The 15206-nt window shown below is 54.1% G+C and overlaps 4 protein-coding genes across 4 annotated transcripts; 1 reads left to right on the top strand and 3 right to left on the bottom strand.

Annotated features, from left to right (window-relative positions):
* Window positions 1-144: 144 nt before the first annotated feature.
* On the bottom strand, window positions 145-1966 carry N0V96_007292 (uncharacterized protein; the record flags this gene model as incomplete). The annotated part of the gene is made up of 2 exons (XM_065757983.1): window positions 145-1466; window positions 1516-1966. The coding sequence occupies 2 exons, from the start codon at window positions 1964-1966 to the stop codon at window positions 145-147; spliced, it is 1773 nt and encodes a 590-aa protein (XP_065613506.1).
* A 1669-nt stretch (window positions 1967-3635) lies between these two features.
* N0V96_007291 (uncharacterized protein) lies at window positions 3636-4982 on the bottom strand (the record flags this gene model as incomplete). Its single annotated transcript, XM_053191427.2, has 3 exons — window positions 3636-3783; window positions 3838-4646; window positions 4707-4982. 3 exons carry the CDS (start codon window positions 4980-4982, stop codon window positions 3636-3638), a joined length of 1233 nt encoding a protein of 410 aa, XP_053050989.2.
* Window positions 4983-5832: 850 nt separating this feature from the next.
* N0V96_007290 (mitochondrial 37S ribosomal protein uS4m) lies at window positions 5833-7662 on the top strand (the record flags this gene model as incomplete). Its single annotated transcript, XM_053191426.2, has 3 exons — window positions 5833-5874; window positions 6029-6580; window positions 6664-7662. 3 exons carry the CDS (start codon window positions 5833-5835, stop codon window positions 7660-7662), a joined length of 1593 nt encoding a protein of 530 aa, XP_053050988.1.
* A 757-nt stretch (window positions 7663-8419) lies between these two features.
* On the bottom strand, window positions 8420-10024 carry CDC3 (Cell division control protein 3; the record flags this gene model as incomplete). The annotated part of the gene is made up of 4 exons (XM_053191425.1): window positions 8420-9055; window positions 9106-9572; window positions 9634-9867; window positions 10006-10024. 4 exons carry the CDS (start codon window positions 10022-10024, stop codon window positions 8420-8422), a joined length of 1356 nt encoding a protein of 451 aa, XP_053050987.1.
* Between the last annotated feature and the right edge of the window lie 5182 nt (window positions 10025-15206).

The raw sequence follows: 15206 nt of genomic DNA, 5'->3' as shown, positions 1-15206 counted from the left end.
GGTGAATTCCTGGGTTGGCTATACACAATAGTCTTGGAAGATGAAAAATAGGGTAAGGTAATTAAATACGTTAACGATAGCAAAGGCTACAGGTATCAGTCTATGTCATGGCTCTGCAAATGTTTCAACTCCAATGGGTATCACTCAGCCCGCAGCGTACTGACTCTTCTTTCTCAACCTCGGTCCAAACTTCCAAAGCAACAGCGGGCCAGGCCACCCGATAACAACACCCAACAGCGCGAGCAACGTATTGCCCCAACCATAATCCAACTTGTTATACAAACTCGGCGCAAACAACGGGAACCCAAACCCAGCCAAGCTTCTCAACACCGTCGCCGCCGCGACGGCACTAGCAGCATACCGCGTGTACGTATCGACCAAGAAGCCCTGGATACACTGGAACCCGATAATCACGCCGGCGCTGAACAGCGTCGCGCCAATGTTGGGCCAGATCCAATGCGTGTGGTACTGCGACGTCCAGCCGTAGATAATAAGACCCATTGGCACAAGCACGGCGCCGGGGATCATCATCGGCACGCGGAACTCGGGGCGTCCCGGTCCTCCGTCGGGAACGTAGCGGCGCTTGAGTGCGGCGTAGATGCGGTCCTGGAGCGGGGCGCACGTCTGCGCGCCGATGAAGAAGCCGAGGCCGAGGGAGATGTAGTTGAGGCCACTGATGCCGACGGATTCGCCGTACTCGACCGTCCAGAGGGTGGGGAAGGTCGAGAGCACGAGGTACATGAGCCCGTAGAGGTACATCATGTAGAGAGCGAGGCACTGGACCAGAGGCTGCGTGCCGAGGAGGCGGAAGGGGCGTGTGAAGGCGATGCCGAGGGTGCGCGCGATGGTGCGGTCTGGGTGGTCAAAGTCGGTGTGCAGCGCCGTGTTGCCCGTCTCCTTGATGAGACGCTTCTTCCTCCGTGTAAGGAGCACAGGCGCGAAGGTCTCCTGCAGGACGAAGAAGCCGATGGACTGGATGACGGCTGTGAGGATGGTGGTGCTGTAGAAGATCCAGCGCCACGTCGTGTTCTGGGTGATGAAGCCGCCGGCGATGGGGCCGATGGCCGGGCCCAAGAGCGGCATGAGAGAGTAGATGCTGATTGCCTTGCCGCGCTGTTCTGCTTCGAATAAGTCGCCTAGGACGCCACCACCGATAGCTAGGGGTGCTGAGCCGCCGAGGCCTGCGAGGAAGCGGAAGGCGATCATCTGGCTCTTTGTCTGGGCGAGACCGCATCCGAGGTTGAAGAACATGTAGAATAGGTTCGTGAGCTGGAGGACGATGACACGGCCGTAGAGTTCTGAGAGAGGACCCCATGCTAGCGGTCCTACGGCGTAGGCGAGGACGAAGATGGAGAGGGCGAGGGCCTTCTCGAAGGAGCTTGTGATGTTGAGGTCGGATCCGATGGCCTCCAGAGCGGGTGCAACCATGGATGAGGAGACTGGCGAGAGCAGGGTAAAGCATGATACTGTACACTTGTTAGTACTCGTCAGATTGGTAACCAAGAATTGGCTTACTGCAGAAGACTGCGGCCCATTTCCTCTTCATAGACCATTGCTTTGGGTTTCCAGGATCGTTCGGACCATCCCATGTCACGAGGTTCGGGTCTCGAGCAGTTCTCGTCGTCGGCGTCTTCTCGAGATCGAGTTCTTCACCGCGTTCCAAGTCTCGTCTGTTCTCGATGCCATCTCTGACTTCAGATACTGTCCTCGACAGGGATCTTGACCTCGAGCTCCGTACGCCGTGGAGGACGCTTGCGCTGTGTTCTGAGTTGCTGTCGCTGTCGTCTGATGAGGACGAGTGCCGTGAAGACTCTGTCTGCTTTTCTTCGACTTGCTTCCCTGATGCTGCGGTGATGTGCCTCTCGACCTGCTGTCTCAGCGTCGTGCGCTGGGGGGTTGCGGATCGGACCTCTCCATTGTGTGAGTCTTGTTGAACTGAGTGTGTCGGGTTGCTTGAGTCCGCCATCTCCTTTGATAAGTTATGTGTATGCTATGATTACACTGGCTTCTGTGAACATGCCAGGCCAGTCACCCTGGCGTGGATTGAAGACTGTTATGAAAGAAAGATTCAATGACGTATGTAAGTGAGTAGTAGTAGCAGTAGTGGTTATTAGTAGGTGAGATAGTGTAGAAGTAAGTAACAAAGAGGCTCAACTCAACGCAAACCGGTTCCAGACAACCGGAAACACGCCCCAATTAAATAAAAAGTAGAATAGCTGCCAGCACCAGAAAGGAGGGCAAAGGAATGAACCATTCCCATTAAAATCTCTTAACACCGGGGACGCCCCAACGTGTTCCCCAGAAGGCGGCCCGCCGCACATCGCTTCTCCATCGGCGCATGCCCGCACTTGCGGCTTCGGGAAGGTGGTTGTTCTGCCGAGCATGCTTGTTAGCTTCGTTTTATCCAATGACGTCCGTCGGCAGGTCAGCATAAGATATGTGTGACTACTAGCAGCCCGAGAGACCACAGGCACACAGCTCAACTCAACGGCCGAGAGAAGCGTTGGGGGCGAGGGTCGTCTCCTTGTGCCCCATGACGCCGTCTGAAGCGGCGCTAGGCACAGATATCCCCGAGATCTGAAGGCTGAATGGACTCTGCCGCTTCCATTCTCTCTTTTTTTCGGGTACCTGGATCCAGATGTGTTTTCTTCCGGTGGGCGTGTGCAAATTTTAGGCATTGAAACCAGGTAAAACTGAGTGCATCTATTAGTCAAGATACTCAAAGCGGATATAGAGAACCACAAACGCCGTGGTCTAAGTGGGCGCAAGAGCAAGAGAACTGACTAGGAGCTGACAAGATGTGAGTCCGGAATTTGCCTCCGCCTCCGTAATCCGTTCGTCTGAACGTCTCTTTGGTGAGGTTCGGAGCTTGAGAGGGCCCCAGCACGGCACCCGGTGCCGAATCGGCAATGGTCCAGGGTTGCTGACGTTCGGATGACCGCTCTTGTTGGCTGGTCTGGACTTGCGATGGAGCTAACCATCTCCACACGCGTCCTGCTTGTCGGCTTCGGCTGTCACAGCGTGCAACCTTTTCGGCGTCAGGACTGTGACGGCGAAGATCCTCGGGCGCCTCAGATTTCTGCGGTCTCGGCCATTGTCCGTATCCTATGCATAGATACGGGGACCCTGGGCAGCTGGACAGGGTAGAAGATTGATCCCTTCCAAAACGACTGGTCCTCCAGTTGTATTTAGACGATGTGATGGTGCATTTCTGGCATTGCAGTAGCTACCGTCTTGGCCAAGCTATGCCTAGTAGTCCCAGAACGACGCTCACTAAATCGATCGGTCCGAGAAAGGCAACAGTTATTCAAAGTGGTCAGAAATATTTTGATTGAACTAGATTGTGTCTCAACAGAGAACTGCACGTCTGCTGGTGAGTAGGTCCATTCTCGCAGTTGTATTGTTGCAGATAGAGACACTGCCGAGTAAGGTCGCATGCTCATGCTATTCGTAACAACCAGACCTCTAAACCAGTAATACCTAAAGTCAAGTCCCATGAACGCCATAGACCGTATGCCTCGTTTATTAACAGGCAGGAGAGCCAAAAAATCGAGTCCGATAAAAGTTGCTTTTGGAAGTGGTATCTTGTTTCAGAGGAATCCGAGGTGTAATGAGGGGGCTTCCATCTCATTACCCTATGCGGCGACGTCGGTCTTGGTGTCGACCTTCTTCGCTTCAGGCTGGGCGGCGCCGTCCTCCTCGCGTCCGCGCTTGCCGTTGCTGTTCTTATCTTCCGCGACGGCCTCACCGTTGCCGTTCGTAGCCTGGATGGTAGGCTTGCCACTGTGAGACTAGTTAGTACTGCTGTCCCTGTTGAGCAGATGCGGTGATACATACGCGTTGCGGTCGTTGGTGACCTCGTTGGGATCCCTGCGGTTCTCGCGGTTGTCACGTCCGCCACGGCCGCCACGGCGGTCACCACCACGGCCACGGCCGCGTCCACCGCGTCCGCCTCTGCCACCCCTGAAGCCGTTCTTCTGGTCGTGGTCGCGGCGCTGCTTCCAGTCGTCGTTTCCAAAGTTGCCACCACGGCCACCTCTGCCGCGACCACCGCGGCCGCCGCGGCTATCACCCTCTTTGCCCTCAAAGAATCGGCGGGAGGTGTTGGGCTCGAGCTTGCCGGCGAGGATGAGAGCGGACTTCTCCTTCACGTAGTCAATCTTGGGCATCATCTTCAGGTCGTGTTCCTTCCACTTGGGCTTGGGGTCCAGGGCGAGGAAATTCTGAGCCGCCTCCTCATCGGGGAACTCGACAAAGACGGAGCCCTTGAAGAGCTTCTCGTTGGTGCGGCGGAGACGAACGGAATTGATGGTTCCATACCGCTGGAAGAAGGACTCGAGGTCGAATTGGGTAGTGGGCTCCTCGTCTCCGAATCCCTTGACGTAGACGCAGCGGGCGTTGAACTTGTCGTTACCAGAGGTGTAAGCCTGCTTGCGCTGGATTGTCTCCTCACCCTCCTCGCCAGCGATGTTGACCTGCGTGCTCTCCTTCAACGCAGCGACGACGGCAGAGTAGGGCTGGAAGCGACGCATGCGCTTGAAGTTGGTGATGGTCTTAAGGGGTATAGGCTTGTTGTCGAATCCTCCAACAAGCTCCCACAAGAACTTGTCGTGGGGAAGGTTGCTGTCCGACAGGTAGAACTCGACCTGCAGTCAATCGCGTTAGTCAATCGGCCAGTTTGGGTGCATGAGGTTCGAGCGCCTTACCTGCTTGCGGATCTCAACAGGGTCGTCTGTCTCCTTGAGGAGAGAAGGGTCAAACTTGACATTGTTGGCGTGGGTCTTCTGGTCGATTTGGGCGGTCGTCTTGATGATGTCGGCCTCCTTAGCCTCGGACTCGGCGGGCTTGACCTCGGTCTCCTCCTCACCCTTCACAGTCTCGTCGACCTTAGCAGCCTCCTCGGCCTGTGCAGGCTCCTCGACGTTGACGGGCGCCTCGGCGGCAACAGCCTCGACGGGCTTGGTCTCCTCGGCGGCGCTCATCGTAGGGTGAGTCGAGTCGTGAATTGGAAGGTATTGAATGGTCTGTAGAGTAATACTGTTGTCAATGAAGAGTTCTTGATTGCAATAAAACGTAATTGTTGCGCGACAAAGGTGAGTAACACAACGCCAGCCTCGGGGGGGAAGTCAAGGTCGGCAATATTTATTATGTGGCGGGGTAGGCAGCCGCAAAGAGTTAGAGGGGAAAGTGAGTAATCCGGAGAAAGCTTACATTGTGAAATCAGTCAATGCAATTCGACAACCGTAGTATGGGCTGAGCGTTCTTCGTAAAAAGTGTCTTGCCTTTCAGAGTTTATACAGGGAACGGAGAAAGGCGATGGTTCTTGGTCAAGCGGGAATGGCAGAAAAAAAAAAAGTCCCCCGTTTCTCCAGTGGTGAGGATTTTGCGACCAAAATTCGCATGCACGAGCGTGAGCTCCAGTTTCTGCCGCGGCGGCTTACGCGCAATAGGCTCACCGCCCGCAGCTCGACTCCACTTGGCGAGGTGGGGAGAATGAAAAAATCAACCACACGGCTGGCTGCGACTGCTACAGAGGCACTACAAGTACGGAAGGCTGGGTACGTACTGTCATAATCTCAGTCCTCACAAGGAAGGCTCGAAAAGCTACTTTACTTAGGTAAGCAGTAGGTAGTTTGCCGTTCAATTCCAACGCTACCTATCCCCGCACGTGACGACGTGACAGCTCTCATAGCAGGCCAGAATGGGTACGTACCGACAATCGGGACATGCCGTTCCATCACCAAAATTTCCGTCTCTGCGTCTCGTGCTCCTGAAGCTGTCACCATCCCTCCAGCTCCAAGTTCGCGACCGTTCAGCCCCATTTAGCCCAAGATGAGAGGTAGAAAGCCAAGGTGGTACAACCTGGCGAAGCCAGTAAGCTATTACTCCATTCTTTTCCGTTGAGCCTCGGCGTCAATCGCATTCTGCTTTTCCCCTGAACTCGCCCTGGGCAACTTTCATCGCATGACGTTGAAACCAATGATGGATGGACTGAAGCTAACCATTACCACCTTTCCCCCTCGAATAGAAAATTCGTCAGTCATGGAATAAGTACAATCTTTTCAACCTCGCCACATTCAAGTTGAAACGAAACCGAACCTCGAGAACTTTCTTCCAGCAGAAATGGACCGCCAAGTCAATGACCCGTGGCTACCACGGAGCCCACGTCAAGGAGGCGGAATGGTCACGCAACTTCTCCCGACGTCTCTTCTCCGCCGTCGACATGCCGCCTGAGTACCTCGCCAAGCACGACGGATCAGAGCACTCGGCCGGCCGCGGTTCCGGTCTGCACGCCGAGCCGGGAAAACAGGACCACACGCCCACCGCATACCAATTCTCTAAGCTCGAAGAGGCCAGGCAACGGAGAGAAGAAGGCAGATATTTTTCTTCACTCAAAGCTGATCCTCAGACCGAGATGCTTGCCCGTCCCGTTAGGCAAATGACGCCCTACATGCAAATGGCTTTCGCCCCCCTTGAGCGGCGGCTGGACGTTGCCATCTTCCGCGCCATGTTCGCCAGCAGTACGCTCCAGGCAAAACAGTTCTGCACACACGGCGCCGTCAAGGTCAACGGCAAAGTCGTGAGTGATCCCATATATCCCGGCCCAGATACACAAGATTCCACCATCTGTATACAGCAAACATCTAATCCATCTGGTTCTAGATGCGCTACGGTGCCTACAAGCTCAACCCCGGCGACATGTTCCAGGTCGATGTCGACAATGTTCTCTTCGCCACCGGCCGGGCCAAAACTCCCAACCACGCACTCTGGCTCGCTGGCAAAGACTATCAATCCCTGAACGACGCCGGCAAGCCCAACAAACCCGCGACTGAAGAAGGCGCCTCAGAACAGGAATCTGGTGACGCGGCACTCGAGGCTGCCGAAGCCGATACCGCCGTCGAAGAAGCTGAGGCCGCCGCAGAGAGCGGCGAGGCCGCCACCGAAGCAGCAGAAGCAGCGGCCGACGGGGAGGAGGGAAGCCAACTTTCCGAGGCAGACAAGTCCGCCCAGCTCCACAAGCAGCTCAAGTCGCTCGTCCGCTCCGTCAAGACCTTCCTCACCGACAAAGACAACCTCAAACCTAGCAAGAAGCGCCAACTGCGCACCTTCATGGCCGAAGCCAAGCGCGCCCTCTCTACCTCGGGCCGCGTGACAGATGACGCCGTCGCCTCGCTCGACCACGAAGGCGTAATGAACAACCTCACCGCCCTGCTCAAGGACTTCAAGCTTGAGGGCAACAAGGTTGAGGCCGTCGCCTCCCCCGAAGCAGAGGTCAAGGAACAAGCCGCCGACAACTCCAAGCCGACGAGCGCCAAAGAAAAGGCAGAGACCGAGGCCGTCACGGACCTTATCTCCTCAAAGGACGTCCGCAACGCGCTCAGCGGCCTCAGCAAGGACGAACAGAGCGCCTTTGCAGAACTTCTGCGTAAGAATGCCGAGAACCCCATCGACGAGTCCAAGCCCTACTGGACCCCCTGGCAGCCGCGCCGCTACATGGCGCCCTTTGCCTTCATCCCGCGCTACCTCGAGGTGAACCAAAACATCTGCGCCGCCGTCTACCTCCGCCACCCTGTCGCAAGGCGAGGTCTGGCCGAGGTGCCCACTCCCTTCACCTACGAGACAAACCAGTTGGCCTTCAACTGGTACCTGAGGAGGGGCTGAGCATGAGTGTAAAGATGTGTAGGCGTTGTGTCGTAGTGGCAGCAGTCGTGGTGCAGAAGAGGAGATGGCCGTTGGAAAGTTTAGACGGCAGTGTACAACAGGACATGGATCCCCAAAACTTGTAGGACTGCATGTAAAAAGGTGTAGACGTAGTCGTCTATGTACATCATCAATTGAAGAGAAATTAAACATACTATTACAGAGCTACATTACTGTGCACCTGTGCCAGAAATCCGATGTAGGGGGCGTAGAGAGCATAGGGGGAGTATTCCCTCGAAGCTCACCTTTGACATATTATACTGTACATTCCTTTTGGGGCCCCACTCACACTAAAAAGACAATAAATCATAGATCGACGACTATTGATCGAGCTCGAAAGTATCACTAGGAGGAAAAACATCACGAGGCAATTTGGCAAAATCTAGGGAATCATCATTTCGAAGCACTGTAACTAAGCTGACAAAGAGAAGCAATGACTCCTCATTCCTTTCGCGTCTTTCCCTCCTTAATCTGCATCAAGCCCCCCGCGTGACTGCTTCGTAAAGACTTTTGATGATGCTGGGATTCCGTTAAGTGATTAGATGAGGGTGTGTGATTAAAAGAGGTCCAGAAAAAGGGGGTGATAAGAACATGAAGAGAATCGACAAAGAGGCGCGGTGTGCTGGTATTGTATGGGCATCATTGGTACTTAGACATGGGTCGTGGAAAGAAGAATGCGAGCAACGTGTGGCGTCAAGAGACCAAAGAAGGAGGCATCTTAACGGAGCGAGAAGCCCTTCCGCTTGCCTTCCTTCTCGATGGGCCGGCCGCTCTCGACTCGTTGCTTCTTCTCCTCGAGCTCCATGCGTTGGCGCTCCAGTTGCTCCTTCATCTCTCTGTGGCGGGAGTAGAGCTCCTCTTCGCTCTGCTTCAGTTTGCTCTCCTTCTCGGCAACCTTTTGCTGGAAGACCATCTTCATCTCGGCCTCCATCTTGGCGAGCTTCTGCTCGTGCAGGGCGCGCTCCTCCTCCTGCTTGACAGCAGGGTTGACCTCCTTGAAAACGCTAGGGTCTTGCGACACACCCATGCCAATGAGCTTGTCGGTACGGTAGTTCTCGTACAGGCTGTTGTTGGTGTGCTCCTTGAGCTCCTCCATGTGCGTCCGAATGAGCATCTGGCGGAGCTTGACAAAGTCGCAGTGCTCTTCATTGTCGACCTCGATGACACCCCAGGGGTAGCTACGTCCACGGACCTTGCGGCCGTCGGCGTTGGTGATCTCGTTAGTCGCACCAACGACAGCGAAAGGAACCTTGGACATGATCTCGTTGTTCTCGGCGATGGTCTCCTCATCGTCAAGCTCGTAGCGCGGGCCCTCGAAGATCTGGATACCGTGGTGCTTGATGTCGGAGAGAATCTGGAAGAATTTAGTGGCTGACACGAGTTACTGAACAAAATTTTACATACTCTGGACTTGAAGTTGGCGATCTCCTCGTCGGTAAGGGTGTCGGCCTTGGCGATGACGGGAATCAAGTTGACCTTGGTGTGAAGGCGGCGCATGACCTCGATGTCAAGGGGCTTGAGGGAGTGGCCAGTGGGCTGGATGAAGAACACGCAGGCGTGGATACGGTTGTCGACAATGTTCATGCGGTTGACCTTGTTCTCCGCGTCGAGGTAGGCGTCGTAACGCTGCTCAATGTTGTCGACAATCGGGCGCCAGGACTCATCGTTGTTGACGAAGTCTCCGAATCCAGGGGTGTCGACCACGGTCAAGCGAAGGCGGACGCCAGCCTCTTCAATGTCGGCGCTGATGGACTGAATGGTAACCGTCTTCGGGATGATGTCCAAGCTAGGTCCCTTGCGCTCCTTGGGAGGGTAGAGAGAAGTGTTGAAAAGAGTGTTGACCAGGGTCGACTTTCCGAGTCCAGATTCACCTAGATTGAACACTGTTAGCGGGTGTTCCACGTCATCGAAGGAAACGGCAAGATAACATACCAACAACCATCACGTTGAAGTTGAAGCCCTTGCGGACACTCTTGCGGTGCCATTGGTTAGGCAGGTTCGCAAAGCCGACATAGCCAGTAAGCTTGCGGCGAACAATGTTCCTAAGATCACTGGAGGGAGCCGAAGGGGCACCGCCAGCTTGGTAGGAGTCAGATGAGGGCTCTTCGACGGGGGGCGAAGTGGGCGCCGAGGGCGGCGGGGAGGTAGCAGGAGAACCTTCGTCAGCTGTGTTATGTCAGTAATGATTCTTTCTTCAGAAATCTAGATTTGGCAAGGCGGCAAGGCAGTGGCGAGAACAAGATGATCTGGGCTGTCTGGAGTTGAAATGCGAAGGGGTATGTTGTCTATCGTGTATTGCCTGACTGTTGTCCTCCACCGTCATGTTGCCGAGCTGTGCTGTCGAGTGCTGGAATCTGGGGAAAGCACCCGAGGGAGATTGAAGAGAGCGTCGGGCGGGAGCGAATGGCGGGTTCTCTGAGGTTGGTCGTGTACGGTTTCCCATGCAGCCATCATCTTCACGGTCTGATTCTCGTATTGCCTTGCCGGTCCCGTTTCGTAGATCATGACATTGCGAGCTGCTTACCCATTGCGAATATCGGGGGAGTTGTCTTGGAGATGTATGTCTCAAGAAAAATATCTGGATCTGAAGAACAGAAAGGATCTGTTAGCTTGGTTGTGATATGAGGCAGAATGCTGTTGGAAAGCAGGAAAAGGTTGGGCCAGGAGATGGAACGACGCAAGTGGTGATGGGGTTGTGGTGTTGCGCAACGGCAAGATGATGCCAGCTGGCTGAGTGAAGGAGAGAAAGGGAGTAGTTGTTTGGCTGGTTTTGTTTCCTCGACCGAATCTTGGACGATAGGAGAAGTACGGGACAAGAGACGAGGGAAGATTCACGTACCTGGACGTCTACAAAGCAGTCGCGTGTCAAGGAGCGTCGCAGATGGGTAACGAACGATAGAAAAGGAGAAAAGTGGTGAAGGGAGTCTGGCGACAGACGATTGGACCTCTCGGTACCGAAAGAGGAGATGGCGAAATGCTCGAGGGCAAAGTTGATGATGGGGCCGAAGAGAAGAATCACAACCTCAAGGGAGAGAAAGGTGTGGTGGTTGCGAAGTAAGGTAAGGTAGAGAAGGAGAGGTGTAGGGTGAGGTAGGTAGTAGGTTCCTCGATGAACGTACGTTTTGGGGGTGGGAAGGGGAAATTTAGGGTGCAACGGGGACAAGAAAGATTTGGCTGTGTGACCCCGTTTCCTGACGACGGTCGGTGCTCCCTTCACGGTTCACCTCAGGTCACCTCACGTACCGTACTTGCGTACCACTGTACCTCTTGTCCAGCAGCGTGTTACATTCTGCTTGCTCTCTCTCCCTACCTTGCTTGCCTACATTCACCTCAGTATAGGCACACTACACGTATGGACGGCTACAGAGGACAGCCACTGGGAAGGGGCGGAACCTGGGAGTGAGGGTGGTGCTTGCCCGCCGCTACGAGGTGCAGATACAGGGGACCAGCATGCCTGATGGGGGACGGGAGATGGTGTTGGGCCTACTGGGCCACGGTGCATGAGGGACGGGGAAGAAGCACGTTGCTGTCCCCTTCCTCTCCAAGCAAAAGGGGGTTGAGGTGGACTAATCCCGGTCGGGCTAGATTGGTTTGAGTGGATCCCGAGCAAGGGTGGTGGATGGAGCAGGAGAATTAGAGACCAGGGTTGCCCTTAACGGCGCGACGTGATTGGCCATATGGGCGGTGGTCGTAATGAAGCATCAGAAAAAAAAACACCGCCAAAAGGAGCATCTGGAGATTGGGGAAAGGAACGACAGACATTGAAATTCAACACAGTCTTGGTAAGATTTGCACTACTTACTTTTATTCTTGATGGCTGTCAATGTCACTATTCATCCAGTTCCTGCCTCACTGCTCAAAACTTTGTTGTCTTTGTCAGTCTCGTCTCTCTCCAGATATCACTGTCCATCTCAAGGGCCACGACACTCTGCAGAGAGGACCCCTTATTCCTGCCCGACGCTTGGGCGATTTACGATGATTTTCCAACTGGCATCTTCTCCACTCAGAAACAAAGTAGAGTGCCAACTGTTTGCCGGCCAGGCCACGGGGACAGCACGGAAGGAGAAACAACCTGGGGGTGCGTTTGAACACCGCTACCTCGCGTCCAACACACAGTATTTACTGTTAACACTTGAAGGGGACATTTATCCACCCATGCTCAAAAGGCCAAGGAAAGCCCACGTGAGATGATTGCATCACGACCTTGACAGGTGTCCCGAGAGAATGAAACAAGTTGAGTTTTTTCCGTCCCGGACTGCTGGCCTTGTCTGGATTCCCGCGTGCTTGTGCGATAAGGTACTGTCAACAATGCACGCAAGCTGCGTACTCAGCTTTCTATCTCCAAAAGAAAAAAGTCAAAACTTGGGACGAAGATGAGACTGGCAGGTATTGCTTAACCATGCTGTACTTAAGCCGATCCTGTCCCTACACAGCGATTGTGTGTGCCACGGCCTGCAGAACGATATTACTGTGTCGGTACGGGTTATAGCAGCAAGCAGTAGTCTCAAGCTCTGGTTACTACGTATGTGTTCGTGACCACTCTGATTGCATTGAGGGCCGGGAAAGCAGGAATCCGACCTCCAATTTCCACGTCTCATCCATGATCCATGGGATGAAGAAAGGCACGCCCGCGACCCAACAGCGCCTGTGCCCAGACGGCGGAACCAGAGACAGCGCCAGAGCCAGCCAGTATCAGTCAGTACAAAATAAAGGGAGCCACCAGGAACCAGCACGGCCTGGTAAAAAGGCATGGACCACCGTGGATCCCGCCGTATGAGTATGGACTGAGATGGAATGGGGCCAAATGGGAAATGGGAGGAAGCCATCCACCCATTCTTGTCTATGGCATCCTGGTCACAATTCATACCTGGATACGCTGGGGCAGAGGAGCAACTCACGCCTCAGGCACACACGGCACAATCCAAATTTGGGCGACCCCCAATCTCAGTAGAGTTACTTAGGTACCTTACCTTAGCTGGCTGGTGGATCCACTCGGCGCTCAAGGAACGGGAAAAAAGACGTTCCGACACACGGGCCGTCTTCTGACACTGACTTCACAGGCTTCACCCCAGCTTCTCCCTCGCCTTCTGCCATGCCCTGCTGTCGCTGCAGGCTTCACACCCCCTTCATCCTCTTGGCCACTCTTACCTGCAGCGAGACCCCGTGGACCTGCAGGAGTAGTCCCTGATCCCGGGCCACACCTGATGGCCCTCTCTCTCAGAGAGTCTCGCTCGTTTTCCCCCGGGAGTCGGGACTTGCCAGTCACTTGCCCCGAAGAAACCTAGAGCAACACACCCCGTCGTCTGCCGAAAGGTGCCCCGGCCGCTATACTACGTTAGCTGCGTTCTCTTCAGCCACTTCGAAGCATCCGCGGCCTCTTCACGAATTTGTCCATCCAGAGGGTGTCATTCGTCCACAGTTGCAGGTACGAGGTCGCGCTAGGTTCAAGAATGCTTCGTGGCCAGTCGCCAAAGCTGTCGAGAATCAATTGTGCCTGTGGCATGCTGGAAAAGAAGCGGACCGCCCTCTCAAGAGACCAAGCAAGCTGCGTCACCACCCTGTCAGCTATCGTCCAACACGTCGAGGGATTGCTCGACCAGTGAAGCGACAAGTTTGCAGTGCGGCATGTTCAGTTGTTGCCAATCAGCCACCCAACCAAGATGAGGCACGGGATGCAAGTCTGGCAGCCAGGCTTGCCGTGTCTCGGGTCTGACTTGTCTTGCCCCAAACTCTCCCTGCGTCGGACAAATCGCTGATCGGCTTCGCCCAGATCCTGCAGCAAAAATAACGCGGGCACGACGGGACAGAGAGAGGCAAACGGGAGATGATTATAAGTCACTAAGTGTACAGAACCGCCCGCAAACACCATTGATGCCCGCCACTTCAATTTGCCAGATCAAGCCACACTTTCCAAGATCTCCTGCGCTGTTGATTGCAGGCCAGGAGTACGTTTTGCTCTTTATTGTCAGGTTTGGCAACCCACGTAGTGCATTCTCCTCGCCGCTCTAAAGTTGGCGAGGCTGACATCGTAACTTCGGTAAGTGACGCCTCGGCCTTGCGTTCGCAACCTTTGCAGCCCTGATTCGAGGTACCAGAGTCGTATAAGCATATGGCTACAATCTATAGGCGCATCAGAGGCGTAACGTGAATCTCGACATGAGTCGCAAGAAAGCTCTGCCTGGATTCTGACGAAATTCAACCTGTGGGATGCCGCATCTCGGCCTCCGAGAACAGCGACCTCTTATCAGTCCAGAACAAAGGGGTAGCCTTCGATCAGGGCTTTCCTCTGACGTCAAATAGTCGCTCGCAAAGCTTGGAACCGAGCACTTTACAGCTGCAAGAAGTTCAAAAGAGACATAAAAACAAGAGGCTTGAGGTTCCTTCCCGGCTCAAGGAGCTCCGCCCCCGAAGTGAGATGGCCGGCTCTCAAACACCCGCATTTGTGGGGCTCTGCCCCGACGCCTTTTGATCTGTGCTTCGACTCGGTCCAAGTTCAATACACCCGCCACCTAGCCTTGAGCATCTCCTACTTGGGTGAATTTGGTTCTTGGCCTTGGTTCTTGGCTATTACATGGACACCGCCTGCGATTTCTGAATAAGAGATTGTGTCCCAATAATTAATCAAGTGAGGATGAGTCTTCGACTCCAGCAAGAGGCATGTAACTCTCAGCAAGGTTTTGAGACACGCCTTAGTCTGGCACAGTTACTGGAACAACTTGCGTCGAGGTCAGGTCAAGTAACTCGTCTCAGGTGACTATCCAAATTGTCTCCCAACCTCATCGATGTGAAGGACACACAAGCTAGACACGTAGTGTATCAAGGTACCCACGGCCCGCTCTGACTGGTGAGCATTAGATAGAGAGATTGTTCAATACATCTATGCTGTACGTATAAATCTCGCCGAGAAGTATGCAGTTATCCGCAATACTTTTAGCGTTGCGGATTTTGACGCACTCATCCAGTGAGCATACCAATTTCCCAATATGCCACCGGAGACGAGAAAGCGTTGCCTTTGGTCGCCGATCTTGCGTGCTGAAAGTATCGAGCGTGAAACCAAAAAAAAAAAACAAAAAAAAAAAATCTAAGCAGATCAGAACCCCTCATAGTCTTGCGGTCTTGAATCTTAGCTGTTGTAGAGCTTCAAGTGAGCTTACCGCATCGCAGCCGCACCTTTACATTACCACTATTCTATCAGGCGATGCTCCTACACTTGTCATGCAGGCTCTCCTGTCGCATATTATATTGAGAAGTTCAGCTCATCGCTCGGGAATATAATAGTATCGCTCGAGACTTTTGGGCGTTGATGAAGCTAGACCCTCGTGAGATCTAGCACACCAGCGTCAAGGGAGGACTGAGATATTCAAGTTGTGGTCATGCATGCATACGACAGTAACGGTTTGGCTGTATCCCATGTTCATCTTCAAGTCCATTGCCTAGAGTAAACGGCAAGGTGCAAAATCTCGGTGATTTCCCTGATCATTATAACCGGGCAAGCTTGAAGATGA

The sequence above is a fragment of the Colletotrichum fioriniae genome, assembly GCF_027942845.1.
Source record: "Colletotrichum fioriniae strain IMI 355084 chromosome Unknown scaffold_8, whole genome shotgun sequence".
Lineage (NCBI taxonomy): Eukaryota > Fungi > Ascomycota > Sordariomycetes > Glomerellales > Glomerellaceae > Colletotrichum > Colletotrichum fioriniae.
This window is presented reverse-complemented; position numbering and strand designations above follow the sequence as displayed.